This window comes from Oratosquilla oratoria, chromosome 11, assembly GCF_046742065.1.
Source record: "Oratosquilla oratoria isolate Oo_2021 chromosome 11, ASM4674206v1, whole genome shotgun sequence".
Taxonomy (NCBI): Eukaryota; Metazoa; Arthropoda; class Malacostraca; order Stomatopoda; family Squillidae; genus Oratosquilla; species Oratosquilla oratoria.
Genome location: NC_134787.1, coordinates 20,382,583 through 20,402,582, shown reverse-complemented (window position 1 = coordinate 20,402,582; position 20,000 = coordinate 20,382,583). Strand labels below are relative to the sequence as shown.

Genomic DNA, 20,000 nt, shown 5'->3' with positions numbered 1-20,000 from the left:
AAGCATTTCAAATATTACAGGTAATACAAGTAATACATATAATAAGTACTGTTAGTACGGGTAATACAAGTAATACAAATATATAATATATGCCATATCGGTAATACAAGAAATATAGGTAATATAGGTATTAAATACAGGAAATATAAGTATTACAGGTATTAAAGTAATACAGGTAATAAGGATAGGAATACATGTACACAGGAAATATAAGTAATACAGGTAAAAAGGACTGGTAATATATGTAACACAAGCAATATAAGTAATTATTTCAGTGTTCCTAGCAATAGTGGTAATGCAAGTAATAAAGTCCCAGCTAGGTCTCCAGTGGATTCTAGAAAGCCGACAGAATCCACCGGCCAAACCAATACATCTTAGTTAAGAGCCAGGGCTCAATACGGGGATCGAGTACCAGTCCACAGGGTTGCACCTCAAACATTGTGGTCACCAGATGCACTTTTTATTTATTTATCTATTTTTACACCCAACGAGAAAGACAATGGTATTTATTTTCATTTATTTATTTATTTATCTATTTGTTTATTTATCACATCTTTGATCAATACTTCTGCTCTTCCAGTAAGGCACTTGTTCCCCCAACTGTACTGGCGTCCTTTACCGTTAATGACAAGTAATAACAAGTAATAACGTACCGTCCCCACACAAGTAGTTTATGACCAGGGGGACTGGGTTCGAACAACAGGTAATTATGGGTAATTGAAGGTAATTAGGAATGTCTGTTCAAAGGGTCAACCACACACGCTGTGGTCCCCGGGGGTGCCGGGCCGAACCTTCCATACCGTGAGGTCCTTTTCCTGAAATTCTTACCCGCCGTCGGGCAATTTTATTAACTCTCATGACAAAAAAAAAAAAAAAAGTAATCCCTTCCGTGGAGCTCCGTTGTCTCGGCGACGCACTTTAAATTCTTTATTCTGGTCTACATCATTGTACCCTTTGTCACCGACGGGGATGAGGAGGGAGGGAGGAGAAGGAGGTAGGGAGGAGGAGAAGGTAGGAGGGAGGGAGGAGGGTTGGAGGAGAAGGGAGGGAAGAGAAGAGAGGGAGGAGCGAAGAGAAGAGAGGGAGGAGGGAGGGAGGAGGAGGAGAAGGAAGAGAGAGGAGGGAGGAGGGAAGTTGGAGGAGGAGGGAGGGAAGAGGAGAAAGGAGGGAGGGAGGAGGAGGGAGGGAGGAGGAGGGTGGAGAGGAGAAGGGGGAAGGGGGGAGGGAGAAGGGGGGAGGGAGAAGGGAAGAGGGAGGGAAGGAGGAGGAAGGGAGGTGAGGAGGAGGGACGAGGAAGAGGTGAGAGTGCCCCGGGGATGAATAAAATCGCTTGACGGCAGCAGTCAGGCAGGCAGGGTGACGACGCCCTGCCTGCGATCCATTTAATCATGGCACGGAATGAGTGCCACAGAGCGCATCATGATGAGACGTGTGCCACCTTGGCACCTTGGCACCTTGGCACTATCGACAGCCATCGACGACTCTCCGGTGCTCAATTTGGTTTTTACCCCTCCTCCTCCCTTCCTCACCTTCTTCCTCCTCCTCCTTTTCTTCCTCCTTCCTCCTCTCCCCCTTCCTCCTTCTCACCCCTCTTCTTCCCTTTCCTCATACTCACTCCTCCTCCTCACCTTCCTTCTCCCTCCACTTCGTCCTTCTTCCTTCTCACTCCTCCTCTTCCTCTCCTCCTCACTCCTCATCCTCTCCTTCCTCCTCCCTCCACCTCTTTCTCTTTTCCCCCTTCCTCCTTCTCACTCCTCCTTCTTTCTCCCTCCACCTCCTCCGCTTCCCTTCTTCCTTCTCACGCCTCCTTCCTCCTCGTCCACCTCATCTTCGTCTTTATCCTCCTCGTCCACCTCCTCTTCGTCTTCCTCCTACTCTTCCTCCTCGTCTACCTCCTCTTTTTCCTCCTCCTCGTCTACCTCTTTATCCTCCTCTTCGTCTCCCTCCTCCTCTTCCTCCTCGTCTACCTTCTCTTTATCCTCCTCCTCGTCCACCTCCTCTTCGTCTTCCTCCTCCTCTTTCTCTTCGCCCACCTCCTCTTCTTTATCCTCCTCCTCCTCGTCCACCTCTTCTTCATCTTCCTCCTCGTCTACCTACTCTTTGTCTTCCTCCTCCTCCTCGTCCACCCCTTCTTCGTCTTCTTCCCTTTCCTCTTCGTCTTCCTCCCAACTACGTTCTCGCCTGTGGAACTCCCTTGAGAACATAAGATCACATCGGGAAGGTAACGTTAATTGCTTGAGAAAGCGCGACCCTACGAAAAAGTGTCACTACTGCGTGTGTAGACAAAACCTCCAGTATCTATTAAGTATACACAGTCGTACAAAGAAGTCTGTAACTTACAGGCTTTGTCCTGGCTAACGATAGACTATTTTGTTCAGCTCAGAGGAATGGGGGGAGGAGAGAGGGAGAGTAGGGGAGAAAGAGGGAGAGAGAGAGAGAGAGAGAGAGAGAGAGAGAGAGAGAGAGAGAGAGAGAGAGAGAGAGAGAGAGAGAGAGAGAGAGAGAGAGAGAGAGTGAGTGAGAGAGAGGGAAGAGAAGGAAGGAGGGAGGGAGGGAGGGAGAAAGAAAGATAGAAAGGGAGAGAGGGCAGAGAAATAGGGAAGTAGGGAGAGGGAGCGAGAGAGAGAGAGGGAGAGAGAAAGAGAGAGGGAGAGAGAGAGAAAGAAAGAAAGAGAGAGAGAGAGAGAGGGTAGAGAAGGAGGGAAGGAGGGAGGGTGGGAGAGCGAGAGAGGGCAGAAAAATAGGGAGGGAGGAGGGAGGGAGGGAGAGGGAGTGAGAGAGAGAGAGGGAGATAGAAAGAGAGAGAGAGAGAGAGAGAGAGAGAGAGAGAGAGAGAGAGAGAGAGAGAGAGAGAGAGAGAGAGAGAGAGAGAGAGAGAGAGAGAGAGAGAGAGAGAGAGAGAGAGAGAGAGAGAGAGAGAGAGAGAGAGAGAGAGAGGGCAGAGAAAGAGGGAGAAAGAAGGTGCTAGACAGCAAGAGCGAGAGAGAGAGAGAGAGAGAGAGGGCAGAGAAAGAGGGAGAAAGAAGGTGCTAGACAGCAAGAGCGAGAGAGAGAGAGAGAGAGAGAGGGTGGGTGGGTGAAGGAGAGAGGAACCTGGTGCGACCTTGACAATACGTCCAAACGTAGATCGACGAGCAATAGATGCCAGAACACGCCACAGGCAGGTGTCCATGTATCTAACAAATATGTTATGTGGTGTCAGCGTTATCTAACACGCTAGTTTTTACAAGGCTTATTACATGGGATAGTTGTTGTTATGGACAATGATATCTCGAGGCGATACGCAGATATGAAATTGCGAGGCAGAAGAGAGGAATCTATTATGGACCTTATGCTAAGGTAAAATAAGGCCCATATTTGCGATGGCTTATGGTTTCCGATACTACGGAAAACAGAGCCGTGTCTCGACTTACGCCCACCCGAGTTACGACAACATCATAATAACTTTTTTTTTTTTTTTTTTTTTTTTTTTACATGAGTACCGTTCACATTATTCCGCCATTCTTCCCATCTCAACAATCTGTGTCTCCTTTACCATTTCTTTGGCGTGATACAGTCCTTAAGGATAGAAGCGCTGGCTACCAGCGGGCAAATACTCTCTAAAAACTTGAGTAACAATCGAAAAATTAAATCTAGTCGAAAATTTTTACGTCATTTTCGCGAAAGTAAAATTAAACGAATTTTCGTCCTTGGAGGTCGCCACTTAGCTTGTCCATATGGAAAGTCACTATTTCTCAAATTAAATCGTTACTTATGTCGTATTATCTCGCACAGTTTCTTTAAGAGATTATTTTTGTTCAACTGTATATTCATCATTGTATTCTATCTTTATACCAAAGGGCTTTTTCCCCCTTATAAGGAAGCTAGCCAGCCAAGGGATAAACTCACCCCTCACCCATCCTATTTCCATCCCTCACCCATTTATTTCCCTTTTATTTTGTATTATAAATCATAAAATACTTTCAGCTACTTATTACCCCCCTTCCTTTTTTAGTAGACACCATTCCTTTGACCTTATTTGTCTTCGTGGCACTATCATGGTAGTGAATGCCACAGGAGTATGGTTATTACCTACCTCCAATTGCCAGTACCTTGTGACACCTTTTCTTTGATTCTGGTTGCCGCCAGGCGATCTTATTCATCTTCCTGGCACTCCATGGGCACTAAAAGTTATCAGTGCCAACGTGGCACCTGTAGAACTGTCGTTACGTGAATGTGTTTATATAATTAGACCCGCGGAAACACTTCATGTGCGGTATCCGTCTCCCCTCTCTCTTTCTCTCTCTCTCCCTCTCTCTTTTAGTAGCACCTGATCCTTCACTTTCGAGTCTGACTTGATAAAGCAGGTGACAGAAGGATGAGGTACGTTCTCAAGGCGCATGACCGAGGGGCACTCCGGTTTTCTGTGGTGCCACGCGTCAGGCACTGGCCCGAAATAGGTCAATAGTCCTGTCCCCGTAACGCTTACGCTTGTGCAGTTTAGTCAGTCATTACTATAATTAGATGCAGGGCGACAGTTGGCAGGCCCTGTCACACATACACACACACACTCACACACACACGCACGCACACACACACATATGCACACTCACACGCACACAGGTGCTGGTGTCAGTGCCCGTGCCAAATTCAGGTGACAAATCAAGATTACTTCTATGCAAAGTTGAGGACCAACTTGAGGAGGAGGACAGAGATGAAGAGCAAGCCTTAGTCTCCTCAGGGGCAAGAATGACCAACTTTCTACACTTGCAAAACTTGTTGTAAGGTGGTCCTTACCTTTAGACCTCAAGTTGTATTCTCAGGAATGAAACACGTTCAGGAATACTTAGGAATAAATATGCCACAGTGTCGTGATCACAAGCGATCCCATGAAGTGAATCACTGAAAGGCGGGATTCCAAAGCAACGGAGGAACATTTTACGATTGTTAAACTTTCGAGAGTCCGGTCCCAGCTGGCATGGCGGCCTCCTTGTCCTGCTATCTGGGGGGAGAGAAGCGAGCACTTCACTTCACTTTGAATATCTTCCTTTGTTGTTCTTTCCGAAGAGATGGTGATTTGTGGGCCTTTGGTTTTCTTCAAAGGGTTTCTGGCTAAAAAAAAAAAAAAAAAAAAAAAAAAAAAATTTCTGTGGCCGAAATATTTACATAAATGAATACATAAATGAATAAACAAATAGATAAACAAATAGACAATTTGAGCTCGGAGTAGTAAAAAAACAAAGAAGATGAAAAAGAAGAAATAGAAAAAGAAGAAGAAGAAGAAAAAGAAGAAGAAGAAAAGGAGGAAGAAAAAGAAGAATAAGAAGAAGAAGAAGAAGAAGAGGGAGTTCGGGGGAAGAGTAAATTGTGGTCTATCTACGAACTCGCCTGACCTCAAGTTGGACCTCGATGGCACCGGGAAATGAAGACGACGGAGATGCGGGCTTCTAGTTTCCTGTCACTCCACAGAGAACTTGATCTGTGTCATGATTCCACTGATAAAATTCTTTGTGACAAAACGTCACCAGGAAATGAAAATATCTTATCTTTGTCTTGATTATACGTGTAAAAAAAAAAAAAAAAAAAAATCTTGAAGCAAAGAAACTACTAATGTAGCCCATCCTCTTCATTACTATCATAACTATTATCATTATGAATCATTATTATTACTATCATTGTTATTGTCATTATCAATTTGATCATTGTTGTTGTTATCATCATCGTATCATTCTGGAAATGCCACACAAAAACAACTGACGTAATGTTTGATCCTCCACAGGGGGAAAAATTAACAAATAAGAAACACAAAGCCCAGAGGCTCTGTAACTGATTCAGACAGATGACAGTCGACCCAATTTACGTCGAGGGTTGTCAACTGTTTTTCACGTACCAAAGACACTACCAGCTGTAGTTCTAAATGTGAACTTGTGCCTCCTTTCTGGCGTGTGCGCACGTCACGCGTGTGACATGCTCCCCCCCCCACACCCCTCCAGGACGAATTACGTTCCTCTGTTTTCGCGAATCCGAGGGCGTGACACCACTGATGACGTCAGAGAACAGGTCCGTTGAAACGGAAGTGAAGAAATACAACGAACCCGGAGAATGAGATAAGATGGACAGAAAATCAGTACATGTACCCCTCTTAGCTGTATATATTCTCATAATCCACACTATGTATCATTCTGCTGAAGAGGACCACAGATAGTGGTCGAAATATACATATTTTCTGCCCATCTTATCTTATGTATATAAATGGCGTCAAGTCGTCTGAGTGTTCAGCAAAAATGGAGTCATACTATTATGGACTGATGTCTGTTTGGTGTCAGAACACAAGAACATAAGAATGAAGGAGACTGCAAGAGACCATAAAGCCTACACTAGGCAGTTCCATGTCCATTACCACCTGTCATCCTCATCCATAAAGTCAGTGTAGGACAGTTCCTATGTCACCGGCTGAAAATAGTAGAAGGGAACAGTCGCCGGTTGCCATTTTTTTTTTTTTTTTTAAGGTGGAGGAAATGCAGTTGAAGTTGATGAATAGCGATCTCGGGCTCAGTTCATAGATCAAGTGTCAGCCCCTCGAGGCTGCACCTCTGAATAAAAGTGAGAAAGGTAACGGATTTTGAAGATGGGCAGAAAGGAGATGACTCTCTCCGACGTCCCTTTATGTGTTAACTGTATAGAATATATATATATATATATATATATATATATATATATATATATATATATATATATAAACTGTTTAAACATTTTCAACTGTGTTTAACGTTTAACGGTATAATTTGTTTGCAGCGGTATTATTTTGTCAACGGGTTTTAACTCTTAACTGTATTAACGGTCTTTAACGGTATTAACAGTTTTTGTCTTTCAACGGTTTTTAACGGTACTAACGGACTTTTCTCCCACACAAACAGAAGCCGCCGACCGGACAGCTCCCGGACGCGGACCTCGCCCTCATGTACAACAGAAAGGCCCGGCCCTCTATATGAGTCTCGGCCTCCATCAGGAGCTCTGGTCCTCCGGGCGAGTTCCGGCCCTCCATCTGACAGTTCCGGTGTTCCATCGCAGTTCCGGCAACTTCATCAACGTTTTCTGCCTTCCATCCGACATCCGGTGCTACGCGCCGGTGTTCCGTTCCGGGCGTTCCATGTCACGCCCGGAATTTTCTTCAAGCCCCGGTATTTCAAGAGTTCCACACCTTCCCGCAATTGTGTAGCCTTCCGGAACCCGCGTTAGTCCGGGAGACATTTACGAATTCCGGGCCTTAACGTGCGTTCCGGGGACAGGAGATTTCCGGGTTTCACACAAGTAGAGGGTCTCCCTCCACACGAGTATTCCGAGTCTTATGTGCACGTTCCGGGTTCCACACAGAACCCGATCGTCCGGGCAGGCGATCACCGGAATGCCATGTCAGGTTTGATCCCGCGTGTAACGAAGTGTTCTGAACTCCGGATTTTCTCTTGGAGTATCGAACTCACGTCCTTCGAGTTAGTACCGAACTATATCACACGAAGTCTCTTCGTCCTTCAGGTAACTGGAGACTTTGATGCCGACTTGGGGCTTTCCGTGGTCTCAGAACTCAAGGCGTTGTCTTCTTGTTCTTCATGCGAGTTCGAACACTCTACATGGCTTTAGGTTCTCTCTGAGAGTTCCTCTACTTGGTATAAACCCCGGACACCCTCTAATGAGGCTCCGGGCTGCACAAAAACGTTCCGGGGAACACTTCTTCGCAGAGAAGACCACTCCGTCGAGGTTCGGGGTTCTTCGTGCCAGATCCGGTTTTTTGCTAGAAGACTCCCGGTGGGAGTGTAAGGGTTCCAGCCTTCAAAAAAAAGAAAAAAAAAAAAAAGGAGAAGAAAAAGAAGAAAAAATGAAAAAAGAAAAGGCTCTGCCTGCCCCCCTCCCCGACCCCGAAATGAAAAAAGCCTCCTCCAGCCGCCTTTCGCCACAGGGAAGCCCCATAACACAAATACAAAAAGCCACCACACACACTCCCATGGTCTTGGAAACTTGGAAACTCAACATCATCATACGGTTCTTGATCTGTTTGATGACACTTCTGCTAGCCTCTCGCCTCCTCCTCAGGCTATGTACTTTCTCTCCCCGACTCTCACTCTGCCTATCTCCTCTTTCTCTGTCTCTCTTTAGTTCTCTGTCTCTACCTCTATCTTTCATTTCCCTTATCCCCTTCCTCTCTTCCCATTTCTCTATTCGAGAACCCTTATTTCTCCACCCATTTCTCCTACCTTTCTTTCCTCGCTCTCCATCTCCTCTCAATTTCACCTTAATGTTGCTTTGTAACATTTTAAAGCTGTCCTCTCATCGATGTCATCTTGCAAGCCTCCCTACTCTTGCCGTCTCGGCCGGCCTTTCTTAAATTCTAGAAACTCCGTATATTTCCACTTCTTTCAGCTTTCTATGCTTCTTTACCTGTTCTAAATTCTAGAAACTCCGCTTTCTTTACCTATCCATTCCCGTGTCCTAGCATGGACAACCACGGCCAAAGCACCCAATGCTCCCTACAGTCGCTGAAATCTATTTATTCATTTATTCGTTTATTTACTTATTCATTTTGACTTCCAAATATGTATATTCTGCTTCATGTTTTAACACTCCTGGGGCACAAAAACATTGAGCAATTAACACTTCAAGGTAATTAATGAATATCAATTACACATGCAATCATTGCATCTAGTTGTTTATTTTGTTCATTGATTTAAGCAAATCATGATACGCAAAATGTAAGGCACTATCTTATAGTGTTATGACCCTTTATCATAATTGCAATTACTATTATTGTCATCATTATTATTTTGATTTTTATTACTATTATTATCATTACTATCATCATTATTATTTCTGCACTTCTCTCTCATCATTATTTTACTTTGTAGACACCATGTCCTCATACATTAATATTCCCGTTTAACCACAACAACATACTTGGCATTTAGTATCTCGCTCTAACAAAAGCCTATTCCATGTGAACAAATTCTTCTCACGAAGACCCATGTGGACCTGAGAGCGCACCTCCCTTTCGTCCACTCAAGTGGTTCTCATCCTTGCTGGTCGTAAACGTTTTATGAAATGCTGTTCCCAAACCTTGGAAGAGCCCACCTCATCAAAACCAAATACTGGTAGATGCCTCCCCCCTGGTGACCTGAAATGGACCCCAGGGGAACTTGTGGACCCCTGGGTGAGAATCACTTCCCCACCCACAACCTCTTTATCACCTGATAACACTGAACCGACACCTATCAGGCATACAGTAGACACAGGTTTGAAAACACCTGACAACACCTGACCCCTGGGAACACCTCACCAACACCTGGATGAACCTGATACGCGACAGACTTTTGTCAATCCCTGAGGGCCCTGGAAGAACCCCGGACACGTCTCCGGGAGTTCGGCTGAGAGGCGAGTCGATACACACCGGACAGACACTAAGGACCCGAAGAACCACTTGTCAACGAAGTAAGGATAAAGAAACGAAGACAAGAAGTGAAGAGTGGGGATACCTCACACACTTGCAGGTGCAAAGGTCACCATCGATGGCTCGAGACGACACAGATCCGAGATAGAGTCCCATTCAGGGCTTGAAAGCATCACTAACACTCCAAACCGTTACTGTCTTTCTTGAGTAAGGGGATAGGATACGTGTGTAAGGTCACAGCATTACCCAGAGATTGGTCAATGTGCGAGCTCTGAGTTCTTATCCAGGAGTGTAACAGCTGTTGCTCACGAGACCACCACATGATTCAAGACCATGATGAAAACACACACACACACACAGACACTCACACACACACACACACACACACAGAGGTTCCTCAGCCTTACGAAGTCTCGCTTCTGCATCCTCGCGAAGAACAAGGGGCATCTCTTGAATAAGAATCAACAACGGGTGACCTCGGATTGACTTTGTGAAGCCAGCAAACCAAAAGATGACCTGACATGACACCAAATCCAACACACCAACGAGATGTGCGAGAAATATCCCGACACAACGTTGCATAACGCTTAGGACACCCTCCGGATAATCCAAGGACAACCCGGGGATGCTCGTTGGTCTGACTAACCACAGAAGTCAGGTAAAACGTTGGTTAGCCAAAGAAGATTTGATTCATCCGGTGTTTACTCAAGTAATAAATCCTAAGAAACTGGGTAGTCCATCGACTATCACGCTTCATCGAATTGGAGGCTGAAAGGCAAAGCTTGAAGAGCCTATCTGTCATCCGTGGAACTAAAGCTGGTGCCTATTAGGCAGCTAAACGTCAAAACGATCTTTTTCAATCTACTAAAAATCAGGAATAACGAGTCTATAATCAAACAAATGGCTATTCTGCTAACTGATTCTCACTCTGTTCTGGAAGTCCTTATGATGGAAGAATGGTGGCCAAGACTTCGTTCGAGATGACCATTGGGGAGTCTGTCATCCTGGAGGGTATAGCTCTTGATCAATGAAAGAGGGTTTCGCAACCCAGGTGCTAATCCAGTTGATAGCGTGAAAGGACATGCTAAGGTATTACCCGACGTCTTGCGAAGAACACCCATTCCTCATTTCAGGATGTTAAGTTCTCTAATATCAAATAAACGAGTTACTGGGACAAACAAACGGCCTCAGGTTGAGTGCTGACAAGGGCCCCCAGGGAAAGGAGTGGCACTGAAGACTAAGGACTGACAAAGGTTTTCTGTGACCTTAGGACTGAAAGTGCTATTGGGCAATGAAGGGTCTCTCAGGTCAGAAGCTTCAGAGACAACGGGTTTGGAAACACCAAGATCACCAGAAAACAGGAGGATGGGTGTAGGCAGGAGTACTTCTTAAATCTCAATTCGGGGACATGTTGTAGGTGATGTCATTACCTCATCCTCGGAGAAAGATGAGAAGAAAAGAAAAAGAGCAGGAGGGAGGGAGGGAGGGCAGTATGTGGAGGGGAACATGTATCCTCCAGAACATTCAAAGGGTGGCATAGGATGATAACCGCCTCGCCAAGTAAAAATGTGTTCTTTTCTCTCATTTGTTGTCATCTCGCAGCTACGCCATCCGCTTGTGCGGCTGTTAAGGTTTGCTTGAGCCTACGAGAAGAAGACACCCTGACGTGTGTATATATCGACTTGCTTTCGATGCGACTTGTCCAGCGTCTGCATAGGATTCCCCGACAACACGAGTTCGAGTCTCCAAACCACGACTCGATTCGATCAGTCCCCGTTTCGTGCGAGGTGACCTGGCCCAGCCGACCAGTCCGCAGTATCACTCGGTGACTCGACGTGACGTGACGCTGTAGATCCTCTGTTACGTGACATGTCTTTGTATCCGAAGTCTGCGAAGGCTTCCGAACTTGCCCTGTCTACAGTTGCCACCTGTTGCTGTACGAAGCGATGGGAAGAAACAAGGCTGGAGAGTGAGAGAAAGCAGTGACAAATTTGAGAAGAATGCAATTGAAAGGTGCTGGTGGGGGAGGGGGAGACAATAAAAAGAGGAGAAAGAAAAGGACAGTATCATACGATCTTAAACCAACACTAACCGGGAGAAAGGAGAAGTCGTTCTTTTTTAGACTGTAAAGTGAAGAGTAAGATAGTTTATGGTGAGATGGAAAAGCAAGAAAAAATAAAAAAGATAAGTAGCGAAGGAGCTGGATAAGAGCGAGATCTTCAAGAGGAAGGGAGTACGAAGTGAGGTGAAGAGTAATGAAGTTCTGTAGAACAAAAGGAGCGAGGAAGGACAAGGCTGAGGTGGCGTCCCCAGGAACTCCTCCACTGCCGAGAAGACTTAATCCAGATCGAAGGAACTCTGCTCGATCTGGGGACTTCGTGGCGTGTCTGTACGCGGCCAACCTCACGATGCCACGTGATCTCAAGCTAGTGCCACGCCTCTTAGTGCCAGTGCCAATCTAGGGAAGGGTCTGGCTCTGCTGGGGCCGTGCATCCATGACGAAGACGAACTGAAAGGGATAAACGTCGAACTGAGAGATCGAGTCACAGAAGAGCGATCATGACAAAGATTTGTGACACGTATCGTTCAAAACCACATACCGTGAACCCGAGTAAAGTTCTGCGAAAAAACAAAAACAAAGAATGTTTCCTCGAACTGTGAGGTTCTTTGGGACTTCTCTACGAGCTTTACGCGACTCGAAACAAGAGTCACGGGAGAGTCACGTGACATAACAGGAAGTCTTTCTCATGGACATGGTGCTACGAGTCACAGGTAAGATTTTAGTCATGGTAGGGTCCTATGATAGGGTTCTGTGAGTCACAGGTATGATGTCTGAGTCATAACCGAATGTTGTGAGTTCCAAGTGTGGTATCTAGAGTCAGGATAGGGTACTATAGGAATAACAGGGTGCTAAGGGTGACTGACGAGACCTTCAATCAAAACAGGGTGAACTGTGTGTGAACTCTGAACAAAGACAGTGTTAAGAATCTGAGAGCTTCATAAATCGTGGAATGCTTATGCGGGGCTCAGCTGATTTTTTTTTTTTTTTTTTTTTGAGACTAGATAAAACAGACTGCCTCACAATCCTCCTCATGCTGAGTCATGCACCAAGTATGCATGAATCACGGATAAATCAGACAAGTCCTTGATGGACGCGCACGGACGCGTACAAGATACGTGACGTATCATGAAGTATCAACCCAAACATCGTAAATGAACGTCCGTGGCGATGAAGTACGCGCAATGCGTGACGTGACGTGACGCGACGCGACGCCTGGCCTGCCAATGACAATACTGTAGTGCGTTAGTAGAACGATTTTCGACCTTTTTGTATTTCATATAATTCTGTCTTAGGGGTCGTCTGGCCCCTGGCCCTGGCTCCTCTTGACCACAATTCTCATTGATTTCCTCACGGCCCTGAAAACGACCATCGCCCACCCGTTTACGTCCCTGATCCACCCCGTCCCTTGCAAACCACTCTCAAGCCCCTACATGTCCCTAGTCCCTGGGAATCTTTGACCCTACATGTCACTGATTTCGTATGCTTCTTCAACTCCCTCTTTCAGGTATCCCAATGCATTCCTCATCCCTGAAAGTCCCTGAACATTTGAATACTTGATCCCACCTGTTCCTGATGCACACGATCCCTAAACGTCCCTGTTTTTTACCCCTGCCAGTCTGTAATCCTATTAAGTCCCTCCCTGCATTTCCCTATGTCTACTGACCTGTTTTTAGTCCGCCACGTCCCTTACTTTTGTGCCCTTAACTCCACATGCTCTTTTCTTTACTGTTCACCGAGTCACATAAGCAAAAACACTCCGTGGTGACTCCCTTCTACGAGTCACAGGAGCAAGGTGACTCAACCGAACTCTACTACGAGCCGGCGTCTTGGAGTCCCCTGGAATTGTCGAGTCACCGGGACTCCTTCCCTTAGAGTCACTGGCATCGTGAGGAGTCGTTCCTTCGGAGTCATGACCACGATGGCTCGTGACTCCTTCGGGGCCAGCCACACTTCTCAGGCGGTTGCGTCTAGTTAGGGTTGGGTGGGGTAGCATTACAATGATGTGAACCCATGTTCAGCATATGCTGGAGAGAGGTATGTGGACGCCTCACATGGACATGCGCTCTTGACCCTTCGACTGCCTCATCGGGTGAATTTGGCACCAACGGAGAACTTCATTATGACTGGCGGCAGGTGATTTTATTCAGTTCGTAGGAGTTGTAACTAAACAGAATGTGCTGCCTCCACATGTACTGTTTACTGGGACGAGTTTGACATCTTGGGAGGTTTTATTCTTGTTAAAGCTAACAGATTTCATTCAGCTCAAAGGAAACCCTAAGCACTTGTAGGTTAACCCCTTTTCGAGTTTAACAGACTTGAAGTATTTTATTCTGGTTAAATCCTGGATTATTTTTTATTAAAAATGAGGGTAAACTTCTGGGCCTTAAACAGAATCGAATATGTATCAATGAACCTTTTGGAGCCGCCAGGGGATTTTGTTCAGTTTAAGAGGAACTTCTTGGCAATGGAGGCTTGGGTTCTCCTCCTCCTCCTCCTCCTCCTCCTTCAGTAGCCGTCACGAGGGACTCGAATCGTCCGGTCAGCATCTCCGTCAGCGTCGACGTCAGCACAACAAAGAAGCTAAGCATCGCGAAGCAATTTTGAATTCTTCGATTGCATTTTGGGTACGATTTGTTGACGTGACGCGCGCGCCACCTCGCGTCACGTGCGTCACGTCACGCCATGTTTAAGTTAGTCCGTCGGTATTATGTTAATCTGTCTATGTTTACCTTCAGATATTTTTGATGTAGTTAATAAAATGTAATGACTTTTCAAGTGTTTGACTCATTCCACAAAGATAAATAAAAGGTTAGAAAAATGATGATAATAATAGATACATAGATAAAACTAAACAAGTATATAAAACATGAACGAATAGAAACAAACACAACAAATAAAATGAACAAAAAAAGATATATACAATGAATAAATACATATATAAAAACAAATAGATAGATAATATAATTTAAGTTCTGAAGGGAAGAGAGGGCAAACATGATGAATCATAGAGCTTAGGATTCCACATTCATATGGTGCAGCTGTGTTACCCAAGACCAAATGCCAGCCTCTCAAAGGTATGCAGAAGATTATGAGAAAATTAGACAACATTACGGATAGGGAAGACAGGTGATAATGGACACGGAACTGCCTAGTGTAGGCTTTTTGGTCTCTTACAGTCTCCTCCTTTCTTATGGTCCTTCCGCGCCAGGTGAAACATCTTATATTCCTGCTGCCGTCAGGCGATTTTATTAACTTTAGCTTAATAGCCCTTTCGGTAGTAAAGAGGCTTTATCCTGTGTCTCTAAGAACCCAATCTATGCCAAGTGTCTCTTTTCATTCTGGTTGTCGCCAGGATATTTTATTCATCCCTGTGGCACTGATAGCCTCAACAGTCACTTTATACAGATTTACATGACGATACGATATACATAAGTCACGTGACCAAGGGAGCCATTTTGTGGCCAAGTCATTTTCGCTCGCACTGCTGATTTTTTTAACCTATTTTGTTTGTGCACTGAATATGTCGGGTTGTGTATTCGGATGTACCAGTAGTTCCTTTATACAGTCTCTTCATACACAGAGTTGCGATATCCACAAAAACGCCGCCATTTTGTGGCCATTCTGCGGAGCTGTCGAAATTCTCTGCATAAAGGGACTGTAGTACTCCCTTCCATCCACCTCATCCTCTATGGCGAAGTTCTGGGATTGGGTTTGTTTATATGCATGAGACTGCCACCGATACTCTCGACTTGATATTGAAAATGATGAAATAACGGCAGGAAAATGCTTATTCGAGAAAGTAAACATGGATGTTGAAAACGAGAAACTTTACAAACTGTGGAAAACAAGAGAAAAGAAGACGAAAGAATCGGGCGGAGTAAAGAGAATGTAAAAAAAAAAAAAAAAAAAAAAAAAAAAATAATAATAATAATAATAATAATAATAATAATAATAATAATAATGATAATTAATAATGATAATTAATAATGATAATAATAATGATAATAATGATAATAATAGAATTAATAATAATAATAATAATAATAATAATAATAATAATAATAATAATAATAATGGTGAATAGAACACATACAGGTATGCCATTACAAAGGCAATACATCTCCAACCTGAACGCAGTCCCTCTTGGTTCTGTGCACCGCTCATGCCCTTTATGAGAACAATCAATACATCATGATATTAGCCAGTAGTTCCACGGTTGGAGGCAGTTTCATCATTCAGATCAAGTGGTAAAAAAATAAATAAATAGATACATAAATAAAATAAACAAGAAATTATTATAAATAATTTAATATGGGATTCCCTCTCCATTAGGTGCCACTGTGTTACCCATTATCAAATGTCGGCCTCCTAAAGTATGCATAAAAAGATTAAATAACTTTACGGATAAGTATGACATATGGTAATGGAAATGGAACTGCCTAGTGTAGGCCTTATGGTCTCTTGCAGTCTCCTCCATAATTTTCAAAGCAAAATAAAGACTGGAGACTATTGTTTTCCGTGTGCATATGAAGAAGAGACTTTTTTTTTAATCAGCATTTCAAAATATTTGTATCGCCCTAATGGAGAAAAAATGTGATGTATTTTTCAAATCTTACAAGTTTTCTATACGTGTCTATAATATATTTCTGTATGCGTGGGCTTTTGACAATTAGTTTTTTCTTTGGTCGTCAGAAATTTAATTTATTGGTGTAGAGCTTACAATTTGGAGAAAAGTAAATAAACTGAAAGAGAACAAATATATATAAACTAAACTAAAATAAATAAATACAGTAACTACATAACTGTATGTTGTAATAATGGGTACTTGTGAATTTTCGTCTTACTCGCTCGCGCAGTAATTTGTATATTTTTTTGTATCTAGATTACACCTCCAACAACTTTTCTTGTTAACGTTTTTCCCACAAGTTAGTATTAAGGGACGGTGAAAAGGCAAATCCTACGTTAGGTTAGGTTAGGAAATGACCAGTTTCTGATACTGTTCCCCTCTCCACCCCTAAAACCCCCGAATACCAAAGGTCCCCTAAGATCTTTGTGGTTGAGGGAGGGAGGGAGGGAGGGGAGTTATCTCTGAAAGTATGTCCGGTGGAATTCAAGGTCAGTTGCTTGACTCACAAATAGGGAGAAAAACATGTTTCATGAAAATAAATAAATAAATAACAATAATGGATGAGATGAAACTTCACAATTTCCTAAAACTAAATTCATTTCCACCATTTAACTTAAATTAGGACCACAATGGAAATAACCTTAGATGCTTTTTTGTTTACAGTAACAGTTATCCTCGGCAACTGCAATTATTATTTCGAACTATGTGTTCTTGTCATTATCAGCACTTCATGTATATTGATTCTTTGCCAAATAAACTTATTATTATAATTATCACTATAATAAGAAATGTAAACCTCATTACAAATATAGATAATAAAAAATATGAATTTATTATAGTTACCCATTACAATGTTTTGTTCTCTGTATTGCGTAGCTCAATTACCACAGAGAACGTGCATTTCATGATAAACATGCATTGTTTTGCAATTTTTCGGTCTGAAACTCTTCCAACCTTCTCTGACCTCAAGATGACCACAAATTACGACGTTGTAACAGCTTTTCTTCTTATTCATTTATCTCTGCTATTCTTTTTGTTTTGTTTTCAAAAAAAATTGTGGACGAAATATACCATACGAAAACAAATAATTATAATTGACTACTTTTGTTCTGTTACATCCGTCTTCTACAAAGGTAATTATACAGAAATATTCTAACATGGTTTTAGAATGTAACCTGATATTTATTCATGAACAAAAAGTAAACTCTTTCACTTGTTCATGTGTGTGTGTGTGTGTGTGTGTGTAATTACCTAGTTGTATTTATCTAGTTATATTTTACGGGAAGGGCAGCTATGCTCGTGGGTCCCGTCTTCATATCTCATTTTATTTAAACTGTTTAGGTGTGTGTGTGTGTGTGAGTGTGTGTGTGTGTGTATTTACCTAGTAGTATTTCACGGGAAGGGGAGCTATGCTCGTGGGATCCCGTCTTCATATCTCATTTTATCTAGACTGTTTTTAAATTCATGTATTAATTTTTTTTTGCACACACCACTTTCTCATCTAACTTGTTTCAAATGTCTATTACTCTGTGGGGAAAGCTGTTCTTTTTCAGGTCTCTTCTATAAATGTCTTTCTTGATTTTCTTTCCGTGTCCTCTTGTATTTCTACTATCCCATTTTATCAGATCCTCTCTATCAATAGTTTCTATGCCTTTAATGATTCTATAAATAGTTATCAAGTCTCCTCTCTCTCTTCTTTGCTCTAATGTCTGTAGCTCAAGTTTTGCTAGTCTCTCTTCGTATGATAGTTTTGAGAGTGTTGGTGCCAATTTTGTAATGGCTCTTTGTATTCGTTCAAGTTTTGTTATACATTTTTTTTGTACTTTGTGACAACGTCGTCGCTGCATATTCCAATCTTGGTCTTTCAAAGTGACTGGTGTGTGTGTGTGTGTGTGTGTGTGTGTGTGTGTGTGTGTGTGTGTGTGTGTGTGTGTGTGTGTGAGTGAGAGAGAGAGAGAGAGAGAGAGAGAGTATTCACCTTGGTCTTTTTGGATCACGTGTTGGACTCGTGATCGACAGGTATATCCATTCCGGAAGAGAGCTCAGAGCTCGTATGACCGATCTATGGGTAATGCTGTGACCTTACACGCACACATACACACCCAATTACCTACCCACGAGTTGGAGTAACGACTCGAAGCGCAGCGATACTGAAATTATTTCAGCCCTGGGCGGGATTCGAACCCGGACCGTGTGTGTGTGTGTGTGTGTGTGTGTGTGTGTGTGTGTGTGTGTGTGTGTGTGTGTGTGTGTGTGTGTGTGTGTGTGCGTGTGTGTATTACCAAACAAGAAATATTGTAGATATTTAGAAACCAAAGTTTGAAGTGGCAACATACATGATATTCGTTTTAAGAAATCACAATAGTAACCTTAAAAACAATACAATGTACAAACGCCTACAAATGACGTATACAACAGGGCCATAAAAATATATATATTAAACATTTTTTAAGTTACACAAATCATCAAAACAAACTCTTGACTACAAATGAATTAAACGCAAAAATTGCATAAGCGCGGACATATGTACAAAAAAGAAGACAAAAATGAAACAAAAGAAGAAAGAAAAAAGAAAATAAAATAAAAGTAAAATGAAATCTAAACTTCTTCAAGCAACACAGATGACGCAATGACATATCGTAACCAAAGTAATCAAATAAGAATAGAACTTAAAAAAAAGTAACAATAACATGACATGATCGATGCACAAACATAAACAAAAACGTCAAATAACTCGTAAATGATAGAGTTGAGACATAGAGCCACAAAATATGGTGGTGGGGAGCCCAACATCCGCTCCTCTGTGGGTGTGGTGGGAAAAAGATATAAAAAAATACGTCCTCTGTACCAGAGCGGTTGGCAATGTAAACCATGAAAGATTTGTGAATTCAGAGACCACTTTAAAACAATTCACAGTCGGAACACTAATTTGAAAGAAAAATATGGGATATCACACATTTTACCTAATTTTGGAGCGGGCGCAAATAATAATAATGATAATGATAATAATAATAATAATGATAATAATAATAATAATAATAATAATAATAATAATAATAATAATAATAATAATAATAATAATAATAATAATAATAATAATAACAATAATGATAATAGTTAATGATGATAATAATAACAATAATAATAATAATAAAATATCCAAAAATTACTACGAAAAATAACAATAATAATGATGACCGAATTTTTTTTACTGGAATCTGTAAATAGTAATTTATTGTGTTACTAGAGAAATACCCCTCCAGGTTATGTTGTGTGATTAAGAATGATCTTGGATCATGTGTTGGACCCGTGAACGATACCTTTTTCCCCTCCCGGATGAGAGCTCAGAGCTCAAATATGACCGATCTATGGATAATGCTGTGACCTTACACGCACACACACACACACACACACACACACACACACACACACACACACACACACACACAGACACACCCAACTCCCCACCCACGAGAATTGGAGTAACGGCTCGCAGCGCAGCAATACTAAAATTATTTCAGTCCTGGGCAGGATTTCGAACTCGGACCGCTGGTGTAGCGGTTGCAAACGTTACTACTGTGCCATGGAGGTGTGTGTATTTACCTAGTTGTATTTACCTAGTTGTATTTTGCGGGAAGGGGAGCTATGCTCGTGTTGTCCCGCCATTGTATCTCTCAGTGTCTAGTTTGCTTTTAAACTAGTGAATGGTTTTTGCGCTTACTATTTCATTATCCAGTTTGTTTCAAGTGTCTAAAACTCTATGTGGAAAACTGTTTTTCTTCAGTTCTCTTCTATAGCTATGTTTTCTTAATTTCCTTCCATGTCCTCTTGTGTTTCTCTTGTCCCAGTTTAGTAATTCTTCTCTATCAAGTATCTCTGTGCCTTTCATGATTCTG

At 42.6% G+C, this 20,000-nt stretch overlaps 1 protein-coding gene across 2 annotated transcripts in view; it reads left to right on the top strand.

Annotated features, from left to right (window-relative positions):
* Positions 1-14,248, top strand: part of LOC143029631 (uncharacterized) — a 29,125-nt gene extending 14,877 nt beyond the window's left edge. For both annotated transcript variants that reach the window (XM_076192402.1, XM_076192401.1), the window contains exon 3: positions 6,897-14,248. In XM_076192402.1, coding sequence (XP_076048517.1) covers positions 6,897-6,971 — 75 coding nt within the window. In that variant the 3' untranslated portion in view covers positions 6,972-14,248. The remainder of the gene's footprint in view (positions 1-6,896) is intronic.
* The last annotated feature ends 5,752 nt before the right edge of the window (positions 14,249-20,000 follow it).